We start from the raw sequence: 20,786 nt of genomic DNA, 5'->3' as shown, positions 1-20,786 counted from the left end.
ATTATCAACAATTAAAATAATTTAAATTGAAAAAAATCTGAAATTAAAATGATAAAAATTCGAATGTTCTAAACTTAAAATGATTCAAAAATAAATAAGATTAAAATCATATAAATTAAAACAATCTAAAATGAGAATTAATTAAATTAATTTAATTAATTAAAATTAAAATGATCTAAAATTAAAAGATATAAAATTTCAATTATCCAAAATAATAATTAATTAAAATTAAAACTAAATAAATTTATAGCCCCGAGATTAAACAATTAAAAACCCCAAATCCTTTAATAAATCAATAATTTAATAAAGATTAAACGATTAATTAAATATTAATTAATTAAAAGGGATTTTTTTTTAATTACTAAGGGGAATAAAAAGGGGAAAAACGCCTCAAAAAAATCCCTAAAACTTAAACAAATTTTTTTAATTTAATGTAATAATAATTTAATTGAATAATTAATAAATATTAAATAATTTAAGCCTTTAATACAAACTTTAAATATTTAATAATTATTTTATAAATAGATTTTTAATTAATGCTTAAAAAGGGAATTTTTCACCCTAAAAAAGGACCCGAAACTCCTCAAAATTTAATTAAAATTTGCCGAATCTGACAAAATATTAATAAATATTAATAAATATTAATTAAACTCTTATTAAATATTAGCAATAAATTTAATACTAATTAAATATTAGTAATAATTAAATAGAAATATTAATTAAATATTAGCAACTCGGCTAAACTACAACGGAGTTAATAAATAATTTAAATAATTTGAAATATTTGAATTATTTAAAAAATTGTAATTATTTAAATATGAAACAGGATAAAAACTCCAAAACTTCCCCAAAAAACGAATAAATTTTAGCAGGAATAAATAATTTAATAAAAATATATTAAATAATTTAACGCTAATTAATTAATAACTCAATAAATATGAGGGGAAAAATCGCTTAAAATCGAATAAACCTGAGGCGATTTGAAGAAATTCAAGGTAAAAAATGGGTTTAAAATGAGATTTTAGCGCTAAAATTATTTTAATTGCTTAATAAATTTATATGTATTTATAGTAAATTAATTAATAAATTTAAGAAAATTAATTAAAAACCGGAAACCCCTCCAGAAAAAAAAAAAAAAGCGGCAAAAAACGCCGCGATTAAACGAATTGAACGATTAAGGTAATTAAGTTAATTAACGGATTAAATTCTGGAAAACAAAAATTAAAAAGATCTTTCAACTTTTCCCCCACCCGGATTTCCTCGTTTAAAACCCAAAATAGCCTCGAATCGCCCTCAGCGGCGCCAATTAGCGCCTTAATTGAGCTCCCCGCAGCTAATTAAGTAAATTAATGAGGTTAATTAAATTAATTAAATGAAGAAAGGACTCGATTAAACCGCCCTTGGAGCCGCCGCGCCTCGACCGCCGCCACCTCCGGACTGAGCCTCAGGGCGCCGCGCCGCCCCTTTAATCACCTCGGTAGCCACGCCCCCTCTCCCGTCTTTCAGCCAATCACCGCGCAGGCCGCCTCAGGAGAGCCCGCCCTGTTTTTGCCCGCCTTTTTCCCGGCTAGCCAATCAGCGCGCGGCTCTCACCCCGGCGACAGGCTTTAACCAATCAGAGAGGGGTTTGGAAAGGGCGGGAAACGCTGAGCCAATGGGAGCGGCGGGTGCCTCACGGCGTGCGGCCAATCAGAGCGCGGCGTCCGTGAGGGGAGAAGGGGAGGGAAAATGGCGGCCGGAGCGAACCGGGGAAGGTTTGAGGGGTCCCGGGAGGATTTTGGGGAGAATTTCGGGGATTTTGGGAAAAATTTGAGCGATTTTTTTGAAAAAATGAGGAAATTTTGGGGTTCCCGGGTGGGTTTTGGGGTGAATTTGGGGGATTTTGGGGAGAAATTGGAGAGATTTTTGTGGGAATTTGAGGAATTTTGGGGTTCCTGGGAGGATTTTGGGGAAAATTTGAGAAATTTTGGGGAAAACTTGAGGGATTTTTGTGGAAATTTCAGAAATTTTGGGGTTCCCGGGTGGATTTTGGGTGGAATTTCGGGGATTTTGGGAAAATTTGAGGAATTTGGGGGGTCCCGGGTGGATTTTGAGGTGAATTTGGAGGATTTTTTGCTGAAAAAATTGAGGGATTTGAGGGTGAATTTTGGGGTGAATTTTGTGAATTTTGGGGAAAATTTCAGGGATTTTGGGGTGAATTTGAGGAATTTTTGAGGAGAATTAAGGAATTTCTGTGGGAATTTGAGGATTTTTTGTGGAACTTTGAGGAATTTTGGGGTTCCCGGGTGGATTTTGGGGTGAATTTCGGTGGTTTTTGTGCAAAATTTGAGGGATTTTTGAGGAAATTTGAGGGATTTTGGGGTGAATTTTGTGAATTTTGGGGTTCCCGGGTGGATTTTGGGGTGAATTTCTGGGATTTTGGTGAAAATTTGAGGAATTTCTGTGGGAATTTGAGGATTTTTTTGAGGGATTTTGGGGAGAAATTGGAGATTTTGGGGTGAATTTCGTGAATTTTGGGGTTCCCGGGTGGATTTTGGGGTGAATTTTGTGGATTTTGGGGAAAATTTCAGGGATTTTGGGGTGAATTTGAGGAATTTTTGAGGAGAATTAAGGAATTTCTGTGGGAATTTGAGGATTTTTGTGAGGAATTTTGGGGTGAATTTGAGGAATTTGGGGGTTTCCGGGTGGATTTTGGGGTGAATTTTGTGGATTTTGGGGAAAATTTGAGGGATTTCTGTGGGAATTTTGATTTTTTTTGAGGGATTTTGGGGAGAATTTGGAGATTTTGGGGTGAATTTCAGGGATTTTGGGGAGAATTTGGAGATTTTGGGGTGAATTTCAGGAATTTTGGGGTGAATTTTGTGGACTTTGGTGAAAATTTGAGGGATTTCTGTGGGAATTTGAGGATTTTTGTGAGGGATTTTGGGGAGAAATTGGAGATTTTGGGGTCAATTTTGTAAATTTTGGGGTTTCCGGGTGGATTTTGGGGTGAATTTGGGGCATTTTGGGGTGAATTTTGGGGAAAATTTCAGGGATTTTGGGGTGAATTTGGGGGATTTTGGGGAAAAATTGAGGAATTTCTGAGGGAATTTGGGGATTTTTTGTGAAAATTTCAGGGATTTTGGGGTGAATTTAAGGAATTTTGGGGTTCCCGGGTGGATTTTGGGGTGAATTTTGTGGATTTTGGGGCTCTAAATTTTATATTTTGACCCTCATTACCATAAAGGGCGTGCCTCAACAGAGTGACCAAACCTCATTTGCATAAATCTGGGCGTGGCCCACACCGTAAACTTTATTTCTTGCCAAAAAAAAACCCCACAATTAATCAACGCTAATTAATCGCTTTTACAAATTTTATTTGCATAAATTGTGCTGGCCCCGCCCCCTCATTCCCTTTTATGGTGATTTGTTCCATATATGGTGAGTTAATTTGCATGCGTGGCTTGGCCACGCCCTCCTGGGGGTGTGGCCTGATGGGAAGCTCCGCCCCCAGCAGGGAATCAAAAAACACCAAAAATGAACCAAAAAAATCCCAAAAAATCCTAAAAAAATCCCAAAAATTCCCAAAAAAATTCTCAAAAAATTCCTAAAAATTCCCCAAAAAATTCCCCAAAATTTTCCAAAAAATTCCAAAAAAATCTCCAAAAATTCTCCAAAAATTCTCAAAAAATTCCCCAAAAAATCCCTAAAAATCCCTAAAAATTCCCCAAAAATAACACATATTCACCCAAAAATTCCCATAAATCCCGAAAATTCCCAAAAAATCCCCAAAAATTCCCAAAAAAATCCTAAAAAAATCCTCAAAAATTGTCAAAAAAATTCCCCCAAAATTCTCAGAAAATCCCCAAAAATTCCCCCCAAAATTTCAGAAAATTCAAAGAAAATCCCCAAAAAATTTCGCAAAAATTCCCCAAAAATTCCCATAAATTCCAAAAAAAAATCCCCCCAAAAAAATCACCCAAAATTTCGCAAAAAACTCCAAAAAAATCCCCAAAAAATCCCAAAAAATCTCCAAAAAAATTCCCAAAAACTCCCCCAAAAATTCCCAAAAAATCCTTAAAAAATCCCCAAAAAATCCTCAAAAAAATCCCCCAAAAATTCCCAAAAATTTGAAAAAAATTCCCAAAAAAATTCCCAAAAAATCCTCAAAAAAATCCCCCAAAAATCCCTAAAAATTCCCCAAAAAATCCCCAGAAAATTCCCAAAAAATCCTTTAAAAATTCCAAAAAAAATCCTCAAAAAACTCCCCCAAAAATCCCTAAAAATTCCCAAAAAAAATTCCCAAAAATTTAAAAAAAATTCCCCAAAAAATCCCTAAAAATTCCCCAAAAAATCACCAAAAAATCCAAAAAAAATTCCCCAAAAAATCCCGAAAAATTCCCAAAAAATTCCCAAAAATTCCAAAAAAATCCCAAAAATCCCCAAAACCTCCCAAAAATCCCCAAAACCCCCCAAAACCCCCCCAAAATCCCCCCCAAACCGCCCCCATTTCCATATAAGGCCATTTCCCCCATATATGGTCACGGCCGCGATCTCATTAGCATAGGGGGCGTGGCCCGGGCGCGGGTGGGCGTGGCCTGACGGGCGCCTCGGTGGCCAGCAGGCGGCGCAGGCGCTGCTCGCGGTGGGCGGGGCTTTCCCCGGGTAAGCCCCGCCCACTTCCGGCCGGGAGGTGCCGTTGGGCGGCGGCCTCAAGCTCCGCCCCCTGGTAGAAGGGGGCGGGGTCAAGGCCGTGGCGGTTGATGAGGCTGACGAGGTACTCGGTGTAATGGGAGCTGGAATGGACGGAAAACGCAGGAATTTAACCCAAAAAAATTGTGAAAAAAAATTCATAAAATGTGAAAGAATAAATCCCAGAAATTCCCCCCAAAAAAATCCCGAAAAATCCCAGAAATTCCAAAAAAAATCCCAAAAAAATCCCCAAAATTCCCCCCAAAAAAATCCCGAAAAATCCCAGAAATTCCCAAAAAAAATTCCCGAAAATCCCAGAAATTCCCCAAAAAAATTCCCAAAAAATCCCAGAAATTCCCCCCAAAAAAAATCCTGAAAATCCCAGAAATTCCCCCAAAAAAAATCCCCAAAAAATCCCAGAAATTCCCCCAAAAAAATTCCCAAAAATTCCCAGAAATTCCCAAAAAAAAATAAAAAAAATTCCAGAAATTCCCCCCAAAAAAATTCCCAAAAATCCCAGAAATTCCAAAAAAAAATAAAAAAAAATCCCAGAAATTCCCCCAAAAAAATTCCTGAAAAATCCCAGAAATTCCCAAAAAAAAATCCCGAAAAATCCCAGAAATTCCCCAAAAAAATTCCCGAAAAATCCCAGAAATTCCCCAAAAAAATAAAAAAAAATCCCAGAAATTCCCCAAAAAAATTCCCGAAAATCCCAGAAATTCCCAAAAAAAAATAAAAAAAAATTCCAGAAATTCCCCCCAAAAAAATTCCCAAAATTCCCAGAAATTCCCCCCAAAAAAATTCCCAAAAATCCCAGAAATTCCCCAAAAAAATTCCCGAAATATCCCAGAAATTCCCCAAAAAAATTCCCGAAAATCCCAGAAATTCCCAAAAAAAAATAAAAAAAAATCCCAGAAATTCCCCCAAAAAAATTCCTGAAAAATCCCAGAAATTCCCCAAAAAAATTCCCCAAAAATCCCAGAAATTCCCAAAAAAAAATAAAAAAAAATCCCAGAAATTCCCCCCCAAAAAATTCCTGAAAAATCCCAGAAATTCCCAAAAAAAAATCCCGAAAAATCCCAGAAATTCCCCCAAAAAAAATCCCGAAAAATCCCAGAAATTCCCCCCAAAAAAATTCCCGAAAAATCCCAGAAATTCCCCAAAAAAATTCCCGAAAATCCCAGAAATTCCCAAAAAAAAATCCCGAAAAATCCCAGAAATTCCCAAAAAAAAATCCCGAAAAATCCCAGAAATTCCCAAAAAAAAATCCCAAAAAATCCCAGAAATTCCCAAAAAAAAATCCCGAAAAATCCCAGAAATTCCCCAAAAAAATTCCCGAAAAATCCCAGAAATTCCCCAAAAAAATAAAAAAAAAATCCCAGAAATTCCCAAAAAAAATCCCAAAAAATCCCAGAAATTCCCCAAAAAAATTCCCGAAAATCCCAGAAATTCCCAAAAAAATTCCCGAAAAATCCCAGAAATTCCCCAAAAAAATTCCCCAAAAATTTCCCCCCAAAATCCCAAAAACCCCCAAAACTCCCCCAAAAGTTCCCAAAATTCCCCAAAAAAATCCCAAAAAATCCCCAAAAATTTCCCCCAAAATTGACCTAAAAATTAAAAAAAAATCCCCAAAATTCCCCAAAAAAAATCCCAAAAAATTCCCCAAAAATCCCAAAAAAAATCCCAAAAAAATCCCAAAAAAGCCAAAAAATTCCCCAAAAAAACCCCAAAAAATTCCCCCAAAATTGACCTAAAAGTTAAAAAAAAAATAACCAAAAAATCCCAAAAAAATCTTAAAAAAAATTCCAAAAAATCCCCCCAAAAATCTCAAAAAATTCATCAAAAACCTCCAAAAATTCCCCCCCAAAAAATTCCCAAAAAATCCCAAAAAATTCCAAAATAGTCCCAAAAATTCCCCCCAAAAAATCTCAAAAAAATCCAAAAAATTCCCAAAAAAACCCAAAAAAATCCCAAAAAAATCTCAAAAAAATCCCCAAAAAATCTCATAAATTCCCCAAAAAAATCCCTAAAAAAATCAAGAAAAAATCCCAAAAAATCCCAAAAAAATCCCAAAAAAATCCCAAAAAATTCCCTACAAAATCCTAAAAAATCCCAAAAAAATCCCAAAAATTCCCCAAAAATTCCCCAAAAAATCCCAAAAAAATCCCAAAAAATCCCAAAAAAATCCCCCAAAAAATCCCCAAAAAATCCCCAAAAAATCCCAAAAAATTCTCATAAATTCCCCAAAAAAATCCAAAAAAAAATCCCCAAAATATAAAAAAAATACCAAAAAAATCCAAAAAAAATCCCAAAAAATTCCCAAAAAAATCCTAAAAAATCCCAAAAAAATCAAAAAAAATCCCCAAAAAATCCCAAAAAATTCCAAAAAAATCCCAAAATTCCCCAAATCCCCCCAAAATCCCCAGACCCCCCAGAATTTTGGGAATTCTGGGAATTCCGTGGGTACCGACCGGCAGAGCCCGGCGTGCCCCGGCTCCGTCTCCTTCCCAAAAAATCCCAAAAAAATCCCCCAAAAAAACCCCAAAAAAATCCCCAAAAATCCCCAAAAAATCCCTAAAAATTTCCAAAAAAATCCCAAAAATTCCCCAAAAAATTCCCCAAAAAACCCCAAAAAATCCCAAAAAAGCCAAAAAATTCCCCAAAAAAATCCCAAAAAATTCCCCCAAAATTGACCTAAAAATTAAAAAAAAAACCAAAAAATCCCAAAAAAATCTTAAAAAAAATCCCAAAAAATCCCCCCAAAACTCTCAAAAAATTCATCAAAAACTTCCAAAAATTCCCCCCAAAAAATCCCCAAAAAATCCCAAAAAATTCCAAAATAGTCCCAAAATTTTCCCCCAAAAAATCCCCAAAAAATCCAAAAAATTCCCAAAAATCCCCAAAAAATCCCCCAAAAAATTCCCCAAAAAATCCTAAAAAAAATAAAAAATCCAAAAAAAGTCCCAAAAATTCCCAAAAAAATCTCAAAAAATTCCCAAAAATTCCCCCAAAAAAATCCCCAAAAATCCAAAAAAATTCCCCAAAAATCCCAAAAATTCCTCAAAATCCCCCAAACCTCCTCAGAATTTCGGGAATTCCCCTGGATACCAACCGACAGAGCCCGGCGTGTCCCGGCTCTGTTTCCCTCCCAAAAAATTCCAAAAAAACCCCCAAAAAATCAAAAAAAATCCTAAATAAAATCCAAAAAAAAAAATCCCAAAAAAATCCCCCAAAAAAATCCCCAAAAATTCCAGAAAAATCCCAAAAAATCTCCAAAAATTCCCCAAAAAAATCGAAAAAAATCCCAAAAAATCCCAAAAAATCCCAAAAAAATCCGCAAAAAATCCTAAAAAAAATCCCAAAAATTCCCCCAAAAATTCCCAAAAAAATAAAAAAAAAATCCCAAAAAATCCCAAAAATTCCTTCCAAAAAGTCCTAAAAAATCCCCAAAAATTCCCAAAAAATTCCAAAAAAATCCCAAAAAAATCCCCAAAAAAACCCAAAAAAATCCCAAAAAAATTCCAAAACTTCCCCAAAAATTCCCCAAAAAATCCCAAAAAAAACCCCGAAAAAATAAAAAAAAATCCCCAAAAATTCCCTAAAAAATTCAAAAAAACCCCCAAAAAAATCCAAAAAAAATTCCAAAAAAAATCCAAAAAAATCCCAAAAAATTCCCAAAATTCCCCAAAATTCCCCAAATCCCCCAGACCCATCCCAGAATTTTGGGAATTCCGGGAATTCCCCTGGATACCGACCGGCAGAGCCCGGCGTGTCCCGGCTCCGTCTCCTTCCCAAAAAATCCAAAGACATCCCAAAAAATTTGAAAAAAAATCCCAAAGAATCCCAAAAAAATCCCCAAAAAATCCCAAAAAATCCTAAAAAAAATCCCCAAAAAATCCCAAAAATTCCCCAAAAAAATAAAAAAGAAATACTGAAAAAATCAAGAAAAAAATCAAAAAAAATCCCAAAAAAATCCCAAAAAGTCTCAAAAAAAATCAAAAAAAAAATCCAAAAAAATCCTAAAAAGAATCCCAAAAAATCCCAAAAAATTCCTAAAAAAATCCCAAAAAAATCCCAAAAAATTCCCTACAAAATCCTAAAAAATCCCAAAAATTCCCCAAAAAATCCAAAAAAAATCCCAAAAAAATCCAAAAAAATCCTGAAAATTCCCCAAAAAATCCCCAAAAAATTCCCAAAAAATCCCCAAAAAATCCCAAAAAATTCTCATAAATTCCCCAAAAAAATCCAAAAAAAAATCCCCAAAAAATAAAAAAAAATCCAAAAAAAACCAAAAAAAATCCCAAAAAAATCCCAAAAAAATTCCAAAAAATCCCCAAAAAAATCCCCAAAAAAACCCAAAAAAATCTCAAAAAATTCCCAAAAATTCCCCAAAAAATCCCAATAAAATCCCCAAAAAATCCCGAAAAAATTCCAAAAAATTCCAAAAAAATCCCAAAATTCCCCAAAAAAATCCCAAATTGCCCCAAATCCCCCCAAAATCCCCAGACCCCCCAGAATTCCGGGAATTCCCTTGGATACCGACCGGCAGAGCCCGGCGTGCCCCGGCTCCGTCTCCTTCCCGCAGGGCTCGTCCCGGAACGCGGCCCCGAGCGCCTTCTGCTCCGGCACCGGGCAGCGCCCTGGAAACGGGGGGAAAACGGGGGGAAACGGGAAAAAACGGGGGGAAAAATGGGAAAACGGGAAACCGGGGGGAAAACGGGGGGAAAACGGGGAAAACGGGGGGAAAACAGCGGGAAATGGGGAAAAACGGGGTGAAAACACGGGAAAACGGGAAAAAATGGGGAGAAATGGGGGGAAAACGGGGGGAAATGGGGAAAAATGGGGGGAAAACACGGGAAAACGTAAAAAAACGGGAAAAAACGGGGGGAAAACACCGGGAAACGGGAAAAAACAGGGGGAAAAATGGGGAATTCAGGGGAAAAACGGGGGGAAAACACAGGAAAACGGGGAAAAATGGGGTGAAATGGGGAGAAATGGGGGGAAAACAGCGGGAAACGGGAAAAAACGGGGGGAAAAATGGGGAAAAAGGGGGGGAAATGGGGAAAATGGGGAATTCAGGGGAAAAACGGGGGGAAAACACCGGGAAAACGGGAAAAAATGGGGGGAAACGGGGAAAAAACGGGGGGAAAACACGGGAAAACGGGAAAAAACGGGGGGAAAAATGGGAAAAACGGGGAATTCAGGGGGAAACGGGGGGAAAACACCGGGAAAACGGGAAAAAATAGGGAGAAACGGGGAGAAATGGGGGAAAACGGGGAAAAAAAGGGGAAAAATGGGGGAAAACACGGGAAAACGGGGAATTCAGGGGAGAAACGGGGGGAAAACGGGAGGAAACGGGAAAAATGGGGGGAAATGGAGAATTCAGGGGAAAAACGGGGGGAAAACAGCGGGAAACGGGAAAAAACGGGAGAAAAATGGGAAAACAGGGAAACCGGGGGGAAAACGGGGGGAAAACGGGGAAAACGGGGGGAAAACAGCGGGAAATGGGGAAAAACGGGGTGAAAACACGGGAAAACGGGAAAAAATGGGGAGAAATGGGGGGAAAACGGGGGGAAATGGGGAAAAATGGGGGGAAAACACGGGAAAACGTAAAAAAACGGGAAAAAACGGGGGGAAAACACCGGGAAACGGGAAAAAACAGGGGGAAAAATGGGGAATTCAGGGGAAAAACGGGGGGAAAACACAGGAAAACGGGGAAAAATGGGGTGAAAAATGGGGAGAAATGGGGGGAAAACACCGGGAAACGGGAAAAAACGGGGGGAAAAATGGGGAAAAAGGGGGGGAAATGGGGAAAATGGGGAATTCAGGGGGAAAACGGGGGGAAAACGCCGGGAAACAGGAAAAAACGGGGGGAAAAATGGGGAAAAATGGGGAAAAACGGGGGGAAATGGGGGGAAAATGGGAAAAATGGGGAAAAACGGGAAAAAACGGGGGGAAAACGGGGGAGAACGGGGGGAAACGGGAAAAAATGGGGAGAAAAATGGGGAAAAATGGGGAAAAACGGGGAGAAAATGGGGAAAACAGGGGAAAATGGGGGGAAAACACGGGAAAACGGGAAAAACGAGGGGAAAAATGGGGAATTCAGGGGAAAAATGGGGTGAAAACAGGGGAAAACGGGGAAAAATGGGAAAAATGGGGAAAAAATGGGGGAAAGAATGGGGAAAAACGGGGGGAAAACGGGAAAAACGGGGGGAAAACGGGGAAAACGGGAAAAAATGGGGGGAAATGGGGAATTCAGGGGAAAAACGGGGGGAAAACACCGGGAAACGGGGGGAAAAATGGGGTGAAAACACGGGAAAACGGGGAAAAACGGGGGGAAAACAGCGGGAAACGGGAAAAATGGGGGGAAAAATGGGGAATTCAGGGGAAAAACGGGAGGAAAACGGGGGGAAACGGGAAAAAACGGGGGGAAAATGGGGAAAAATGGGGAAAAATGGGGAGAAAACACCGGAAAACGGGAAAAACGGGGGGAAAATGGGGGGAAATGGGAAAAACGGGGTGAAAACACCGGGAAATGGGGAAAAACGGGAAAAAACGGGGGGAAACGGGAAAAAATGGGGAGAAAAATGGGAAAAACGGGGAATTCAGGGTGAAAACGGGGGGAAAACACGGGAAAATGGGGAAAAATGGGGGGAAAACAGGGAAAAATGGAAAAATGGGGAAAAACGGGGAAAAATGGGGAGAAAACACGGGAAAACGGGAAAAAACGGGGGGAAAACACCAGAAAACGGGAAAAAATGGGGAAAAATGGGGAAAAATGGGGGAAAATGGGGAAAAACGGGGTGAAAAATAGGGAAAACGGGAAAAAATGGGGGGAAAACGGGGGGAAACGGTGAGAAATGGGGAAAAATGGGGTGAAAACACGGGAAAATGGGAAGAAACGGGGGGAAAACGGGGGAAAACGGGAAAAATTGGGGTGAAAAATGGGGGAAAAGGGGAAAAATGGGGAAAATGGGGAATTCAGGGGAAAAACGGGGGGAAAACACGGGAAAACGGGAAAAATGGGGAAAAATGGGGGGAAAACGGGGAAAAACGGGGAGAAATGGGGAGAAAACACAGGAAAATGGGAAAAAATGGGAGAAAACAGGGGGAAAACGGGAAAAAAATGGGGAAAAATGGGGAAAAATGGGGAGAAAACACCGGAAAACGGGAAAAACGAGGGGAAAAATGGGGAAAAACGGGGAAAAACGGGGGGAAAACACGGGAAAACGTAAAAAAACGGGAAAAAACGGGGGGAAAACACGGGAAAACACCGGGAAAATGGGAAAAATGGGAGAAAAATGGGGAGAAACGGGAAAAAAACACGGGAAAACGGGAAAAAAACACGGGAAAATGGGGAGAAACGGGGAGAAAACACCAGAAAACGGGAAAAAACGGGGAAAAATGGGGAATTCAGGGGAAAAATGGGGAGAAAACACGGGAAAATGGGGAAAAACGGGGAGAAAACACAAGAAAACAGGAGAAAATGGGGGAAAATGGGGAAAAACGGGGAAAAATGGGGAGAAAACACGGGAAAACGGGGAAAAATGCGGAAAAACCGGAATTTTAGGGGTATTTAGGGGAATTTGGGGGGAAAATTGGGAATTTGGGGCTGTTCCAGTCCATACCAGTTTAAACCAGTACAAACCAGTCCAAACCAGTCCAAACCAGTCCAAACCAGTACAAACCAGTGGGGTTGGGCGGGGCCTCAGGGGGCGGCTCCGTCTCGAACTCAACGTTCCCGGCCTGGGGCGGGAGAGAAACCAGAACAAACCAGAACAAACCAGAACAAACCAGTTCAAACCAGTTCAAACCGGTTCAAACCAGTATAAACCAGTAACCCCAACCCCCATTTCCCGCCATTTTTAACCCTTTCCTCCCCATTTTTAACCCTTTATTCCCCATTTTTAACCCTTTCTTTGCCATTTTTCCCCATATTTTCCCCATTTTTTCACCGATTTTCACCGTTTTTCCCCCATTTCTCCCCCTCCCAGCCCCTCCCAGCCCCTCCCAGTCCCTCCCAGTACAAACCAGTAACCCCAGACCCCATTTCCCGCCATTTTTAACCCTTTATTCCCCATTTTTAACCCTTTCTTCCCCAATTTTAACCCATTTTTAACCCTTTCTTTACCATATTTTCCCCATTTTTTCACCGATTTTCACCATTTTTTCACCGTTTTTCCCCGTTTTTTCCCCATTTCTCCCCCTCCCAGCCCCTCCCAGTCCTAACCAGTACAAACCAGCACAAACCAGTAACCCCAACCCCATTTCCCGCCATTTTTAACCCTTTCCTCCCCATTTTTAACCCTTTATTTACCATTTTTAACCCTTTCTTTGCCATTTTTTCACCGATTTTCCCCATTTTTTCCCCATTTTTCCCCGTTTTTCCCCCATTTCTCCCCCTCCCAGTCCAAACCAGTACAAACCAGTAACCCCAGACCCCATTTCCGCCATTTTTAACCCTTTCCTCCCCATTTTTAACCTTTTATTCCCCAATTTTAACCCATTATTTACCATTTTTAACCCTTTCTTTGCCATTTTTTCCCCATTTTTTCTCCGATTTTCCCCATTTTTTCCCCGTTTTTCCCCCATTTCTCCCCCTCCCAGCCCCTCCCAGTCCAAACCAGTATAAACCAGTGACCCCAACCCCCATTTCCCCCATTTTTAACCCTTTCTTCCCCATTTTTAACCCTTTCTTTGCCATTTTTTCCCCATATTTCCCCCATTTTTTGACCAATTTTCACCATTTTTTCACCGTTTTTCCCCGTTTTTCCCCCATTTCTCCCCCTCCCAGCCCAAACCAGTACAAACCAGTTTGGGGCTCACCCTGAGCAGCTGCTGCAGGCGGGGCGGGGCCCAGTCCCGCAGGTAGAAGAGGCAATCCCGGGGGTGGTGCCCGTGCAGGGACCCCCCCAAAGGGCACTGGGGGGAGGGGCAGCTCTGCAATTTGGGGGGGTGGGGGAGGGGCGGGGGGGTGGGGGAGGGGAGGGGGGGGTGGGGGAGGGGCAAAGGGGGAGGGGGAAAAAAAAAACGGGGAAAAAAGGGGAAAAAAATTGAGTGAAATTGAGGGAAAATTGGGAGGAATTCACCCGAAATTTGGCCCAAAATTGACCCAAAATTGACCCAAAATTGAGGGAAATTCACCCAAAAAATGACACAAAATTGAGAGAAATTTGACCCAAAATTGACCCAAAATTGGGAGAAATTGACCCGAAATTTGACCCAAAATTGACCCAAAATTGAGAGAAATTCACCCAAAATTTGGCCCAAAATTGAGCGAAATTCACCTAAAATTTGACCCAAAATTGAGAGAAATTCACCCAAAATTGACCCAAAATTGAGAGGAATTCACCCGAAATTCACCCGAAATTCACCCAAAATTTGGCCCAAAATTGAGAGAAATTGACCCAAAATTTGACCCAAAATTGACCCAAAATTGAGAGGAAATTCACCCAAAATTTGACACAAAATTGCAAATAAATTTGACCAAAAATTGAACAAAATTGAGCCAAATTCACCCAAAATTTGGCAGAAAATTGAGATAAAATTGGCCCAAAATTGAGGGAAATTCTCCCAAAATTTGGCCCAAAATTGAGAGAAATTCACCTGAAATTCACCCAAATTGGGAGAAATTCACCCGAAACTTGGCACAAAATTGAGAAAAAATTGAGTGAAATTCCCCCAATTTTTGCCCCAAAATTGACCCAAATTTGACCCAAAATTGAGGGAAATTCACCTAAAATTTGACCCAAAATTGACCCAAAATTGACCCAAAATTGAGAGGAAATTCACCCAAAAAATGACACAAAATTGAGAGAAATTTGACCCAAAATTTGGCACAAAATTGAGAAAAAATTGAGATAAAATTGAGCCAAATTCACCCAAAATTTGGCAGAAAATTGAGATAAAATTGAGGGAAATTCACCCAAAAAATGACACAAAATTGAGAGAAATTGACCCAAAGTTTGACCCAAAATTGAGAGAAATTCACCCAAAAATTGGCCCAAAATTCACCCAAAATTGAGGGAAATTCACCCAAAATTGAGGGAAATTCACCCAAAGTTTGACCCAAAATTGAGAGAAATTCACCCAAAATTGACCCAAAATTGAGAGAAATTGACCAAAAATTGACCCAAAATTGAGCCAAATTCACCCAAAATTTGACCCAAATTTGACCCAAAATTGAGAGAAATTCACCCAAAATTTGGCAGAAAATTGAGATAAAATTGAGTGAAATTCACCCAAAATCGACCAAAAATTGAGAGAAATTCACCCAAAAATTGGCCCAAAATTGACCAAAAATTGAGGGAAATTGACCCAAAATTGGGCCCAAAATTGAGCCAAAATCGACCAAAAATTGCAAGAAATTCACCCAAAATTGAGCAAAATTCACCTAAAATTTGGCACAAAATTGAGAGAAATTCACCCAAAATTTGGCACAAAATTGAGAGAAATTGACCCAAAATTTGGCCCAAAATTGACCCAAAATTGACCCAAAATTTGGCAGAAAATTGAGATAAAATTGGCCCAAAATTGAGGGAAATTCACCCAAAAGTCGGCCCAAAATTGAGAGAAATTTGACCAAAATTTGGCCCAAAATTGACCCAAAATTGAGAGGAAATTCACCCAAAATTTGACCCAAAATTGGGAGAAATTCACCCAAAATTTGGCACAAAATTGAGATAAAATTGAGTGAAATTCCCCCAATTTTTGAACCAAAATTGGCCCAAAATTGAGAGAAATTGACCCAAAATTGAGCCAAATTCACCCAAAATTTGGCCCAAAATTGAGAGAAATTCACCCAAAAATTGACCCCAATTTGACCCAAAATTGGGAAAAATTCACCCAAAATTTGGCCCAAAATTGAGGGAAATTCACCCAAAATTTGGCCCAAAATTGACCAAAAATTCACCCAAAATTGAGAGAAATTCACCCAAAATTTGACCCAAATTTCCCGCCATTTTTAACCCTTTATTTACCATTTTTAACCCTTTCTTTGCCATTTTTTCACCAATTTTCACCATTTTTTCACCGTTTTTTCCCGTTTTTCCCCGTTTTTTCCCCATTTCTCCCCCTCCCAGCCCCTCCCAGTGCCCGGCTCACCCCGGGCTGGTGGAACTGGGCGCCGCAGCCGGAGCAGAAGTGGTGCCGGCACTGGGAGCACTGGAAATGCAAACAGCCCCCCCGGGCCAGGGCGAAGCGCTGCCCGCAGCGGGGGCACTCTGGGACACCCAAAAAACAGCGAAATCAGCCCAAAATCAGCGCGGGAATGGAAAAATTGACACAAAAACCACAAAAATCCACCCCAAATCACCCAAAATCCACCCAAAATCAGCCCAGAAATGGAAAAATTACCGAAAATTGACCCAAAATCACCCAAAAAACACCAAAATTGACCCAAAATCAGCCCAGAAATGGAAATATTGACCCAAAATTGACTCAAAATCACTGAAATTGACCCAAAATCACCCAAAATCCACCCAAAATCAGTGCGGGAATGGAAAAATTGACCCAAAACCACCAAAATTGACCCAAAATTAGCCAAAAAACACCAAAATCCACCCCAAATCACCCAAAAAACACCAAAATCCACCCAAAATCAGCGCGGGAATGGAAAGAACGACCCAGAATTAGCCAAAATTGACCCGAAATTACCCAAAATCCTACAAAATCCACCCAAAATCAGCCCAGAAATGGAAAAATTGACCCAAAAACCACCAAAATTGACCCAAAATCCACAAAAATTGACCCAAAATCACCCAAAAAGTACTAAAATTACCCAAAATCACCCAAAAAACACCAAAATTGACCCAAAATGACCCAAAATTGACCCAAAATCAGCCAAAATCTACCCAAAAAACACCAAAATTGATCCAAAACCCCTGAAATAGACCCAAAATCCACCAAAATCGACCCAAAATCAACCCAAAATCAACCCAGAAATGCAAAAATTGACACAAAAAACACCAAAATTGACCCAAAAACCACAAAAATTGACCCAAAATCAACCCAGAAATAGAAAAATTGACCCAAAACCACCCAAATTCACCCAAAATCTGCCCAAAAATGGAAAAATTGACACAAAAAATATCAAAATTGACCCAAAATCACCCAAAATCCACCCAAAAAATACCAAAATTGACCCAAAAACCGCTGAAATTGACCCAAAATCAACCAAAATCAGCCCAAATATGGAAAAATTCACCCAAAATTACCCAAAATTGACCCAAAACCCACTAAAATTGACCCAAAAACACCCAAAATCCACCCAAAATCAGCCCAGAAATGGAAAAATTGACCCAAAATGACCCAAAAAGCACCAAAATTGACCCAAAAACCGCTGAAATTGACCCAAAATCACCCAAAATCCACCAAAATCCACCCAAAAACCACCAAAAACGACCCAAAAACCGCTGAAATGGACCCAAAATCCACCAAAATTGACCCAAAAAATTATCAAATCCACCCAAAATCAGCCCAAAAATGGAAAGAACGACCCAGAATTAGCTAAAGTTGACCCAAAATCACCCAAAATCCAACAAAATTGACCCAAAATCAGCCCAGAAATGGAAAAATTGACACAAAATGACCCAAAATCACCGAAATTGACCCAAAATCCCAATTTTTTTCCCCCAAAAATTCACTTTTTTCTCTCTAAAATCCCCATTTTTTTTCACCAAAAATCCCCATTTTTACTCCAAATCCCCAATTTTCCCAAAATCTCATTTTTTCCACCCAAAATCCTGAATTTTTCCACCCAAAATCCCAATTTATTTCCCAAAAATTCACATTTTTCCTTCTAAAATTCACATTTTTTGCCCTAAAATCCCCATTTTTTTCCCCAAAATTCCCATTTTTTCCCCAATTTCCATTTTTTACCAAAATCCCCATTTTTCCATCCAAAAAAAATCCCAATTTTCCCAAAAAAATCCAAATTTTCCCAAAAAAATCCAAATTTTCCCCATAAAATCCCCATTTTTTGCCCTAAAATCCCCATTTTTTCACCAAAAATCCCCATTTTTTCCCCAATTCCCATTTTTTACCAAAATCTCATTTTTTCAACCCAAAATCCTGAATTTTTCCACCCAAAATCCCAATTTAATTCCCAAAAAAATTCATTTTTCCACTTAAAATCCCCATTTTTTCACCAAAAATCCCCATTTTTTCCCCAATTCCCATTTTTTCCCAAAATCCCCATTTTTCCACCCAAAAAAAATCCCCATTTTCCCCCATAAAATCCCCATTTTTTGCCCTAAAATCCCCATTTTTCCACCAAAAATCCCCATTTTTTCACCAAAAATCCCCATTTTTTTTCCTAAAAATCCCCATTTTCCCCCAATTTCCATTTTTTACCAAAATCCCCGTTTTTCCACCCAAAAAAAATCCCAATTTTCCCTCCAAAATCCCCATTTTTCCCCATAAAATCCCCATTTTTTCACCAAAAATCCCCATTTTTCCCCAAAAATTCCCATTTTTCCCCAATTCCCGTTTTTTACCAAAATCCCCATTTTTCCACCCAAAAAAAAATCTCCATTTTCCCAAAAAATTTCACATTTTTCCCCATAAAATCCCCATTTTTTGCCCTAAAATCCCCATTTTTCCACCAAAAATCCCCATTTTTTTCCCCAAAAATCCCCATTTTCCCCCAAATTTATATTTTTACCCAAAATCTCATTTTTTCAACCCAAAATCCTGAATTTTGCCACCCAAAATCCTCATTTTTCCCAAAAAATTTGATTTTTAGCTTGTAAAATCCCCATTTTTTCACCAAAAATCCCCATTTTTTCCCCAATTCCCATTTTTTACCAAAATCCCATTTTTTCCACCCAAAAAAAATCCTGAATTTTTCCACCCAAAATCCCAATTTAATTCCCAAAAAAATTCATTTTTCCACCAAAAATCCCCATTTTTTCCCCCTAAAATCCCCATTTTTCCACCAAAAATCCCCATTTTTTCACCAAAAATTCCCATTTTTTCCCCAATTTCCATTTTTACCAAAATCCCCATTTTTCCACCCAAAAAAAAATCTCCATTTTCCCAAAAAAAATCCAAATTTTCCCCATAAAATCCCCATTTTTTCCCCATAAAATCCCCATTTTTTCCCAAAAAATCCCTATTTTTTCCCAAAAATTCCCATTTTTCCCCAATTCCCATTTTTTACCAAAATCCCATTTTTCCACCCAAAAGAAATCTCCATTTTCCCAAAAAATTTCACATTTTTCCCCATAAAATCCCCATTTTTTGCCCTAAAATCCCCATTTTTTCACCAAAAATCCCCATTTTTCCACCAAAAATCCCCATTTTTTCCCCCAATTCCCGTTTTTTCCCAAAATCCCCGTTTTTCACCCCATTTTTTCCCCCCTCACCGACTCCGGGGTCCCCCAGGAACGCCCCCAGCCCGGTCGGGGGCGGCTCCCGGGAACGAATCCAGGCCCGGAATTGGGAGCAGGACATGGAGCCGTGCTGGGGCTGCCACTGCGGGGAGGAAAGGGTTAAAAACTGACCCAAAATTGCAGAAATTCAACCCAAAAATTCATCCCAAAATTAGGAAAAAAACCCCAAAAAAATCGGCAAAAAAATCCCCAAAAAATCCCAAAAAATCCCAAAAAAAACCCCCAAAAATTCAGAAAAATTCCCCAAAAATTCCCCAAAATTCCCCCAAAAATTGGCCCAAAATCCCCAAAATTTGGCCCAAAAATTCCCCCAAAAATCCCAAAAATTCCAAAAAAAAATCCTCAAAAATTCAAAAAAAATCCCCAAAAATTCCCCCAAAAATTTGTCCCAAAATCCCCAAAATTCGGCCCCAAAATCCCCAAAAAAATCCTAAAAAATCCCCCCAAAAAAACCCAAAAATTCGAAAAAAAATCCCAAAAAATTCCCCAAAAATTGTCCCAAAATCCCCAAATTTGTCCCAAAAATTCCCCATAAAAAACCCCAAAAATCCCCATTTTTTCCCCATTTTTCCCCATTTTTTCCCCATTTTTTGACCCAAAAATCCCCATTTTTTGACCCAAAATTGAACTCCAGGCCCGGAATTGGGAGCAGGACATGGAGCCGTGCTGGGGCTGCCACTGGGAGGGCAAAGAAAGGGTTAAAATTGACCCAAAATTGCAGAAATTCAACCCAAAAATTCATCCCAAAATTAGGAAAAAAACCCCAAAAAATTCGGCAAAAAAATCCCCAAAAAATCCCAAAAAATCCCAAAAAAAACCCCCAAAAATTCAGAAAAATTCCCCAAAAAATTCCCCAAAATCCCCCCAAAAATTGGCCCAAAATCCCCAAAATTTGGCCCAAAAATTCCCCCAAAAATTCCAAAAATTCCACAAAAAAATCCTCAAAAATCCCAAAAAAATCCCAAAAAATTCCCTAAAAAATTTGTCCCAAAATCCCCAAAATTCGGCCCCAAAATCCCCAAAAATCCCCCCCAAAAAAACCCCAAAAAATTAAAAAAAAATCCCAAAAAATTCCCCAAAATTGTCCCAAAATCCCCCAAATTTGTCCCAAAAATTCCCCCCAAAAAACCCCAAAAATCCCCATTTTTTCCCCATTTTTTGACCCAAAAATCCCCATTTTTTGCCCCAAAAATCCCCATTTTTTGACCCAAAATTGAACTCCAGGCCCGGAATTGGGAGCAGGACATGGAGCCGTGCTGGGGCTGCCACTGGGAGGGCAAAGAAAGGGTTAAAATTGACCCAAAATTGCAGAAATTCAACCCAAAAATTCATCCCAAAATTAGGAAAAAATCCCAAAAAAATTCGGCAAAAAAATCCCAAAAAAATCCCAAAAAAATCCCAAAAAAATCAAGAAAAATTCCCCAAAAAATTCAAAATAATTCAAAAAAAATTCCCCAAAAATTGTCCCAAAATCCCCCAAATTTGGCCCAAAAATTCCCCCAAAAATCCCAAAAATTCCAAAAAAAAATCCTCAAAAATTCAAAAAAAATCCCAAAAAATTCGACCCCAAAATCCCCAAAAAAATCCCAAAAAATTCCCCAAAAAAACCCCAAAAAATTCAAAAAAAAATCCCAAAAAATTCCCCAAAAATTGTCCCAAAATCCCCCAAATTTGGCCCAAAAATTCCCCCCAAAAATCCCAAAAATTGGCCCAAAAAATCCT

The 20,786-nt window shown here is 38.9% G+C and overlaps 1 protein-coding gene across 1 annotated transcript in view; it reads right to left on the bottom strand.

Annotated features, from left to right (window-relative positions):
* Positions 1–3,256: 3,256 nt before the first annotated feature.
* Positions 3,257–20,786, bottom strand: part of RNF31 (ring finger protein 31) — a 60,795-nt gene continuing 43,265 nt past the window's right edge. Inside the window, exons 16-21 of the mRNA XM_086870853.1 lie at positions 19,038–19,146; positions 15,775–15,893; positions 13,498–13,611; positions 12,360–12,417; positions 9,215–9,311; positions 3,257–4,775 (exon numbers count right to left, since the gene is read on the bottom strand). Coding sequence (XP_086726979.1) covers positions 4,538–4,775; positions 9,215–9,311; positions 12,360–12,417; positions 13,498–13,611; positions 15,775–15,893; positions 19,038–19,146 — 735 coding nt within the window. The 3' untranslated portion in view covers positions 3,257–4,537. The remainder of the gene's footprint in view (positions 4,776–9,214; positions 9,312–12,359; positions 12,418–13,497; positions 13,612–15,774; positions 15,894–19,037; positions 19,147–20,786) is intronic.

The sequence above is a fragment of the Cyanistes caeruleus genome, chromosome 33 (assembly GCF_971803275.1).
Source record: "Cyanistes caeruleus chromosome 33, bCyaCae1.hap1.1, whole genome shotgun sequence".
Lineage (NCBI taxonomy): Eukaryota > Metazoa > Chordata > Aves > Passeriformes > Paridae > Cyanistes > Cyanistes caeruleus.
The sequence above is the reverse complement of the archived record's forward strand: the minus strand, read 5'-3'. Positions and strand labels throughout refer to the sequence as shown.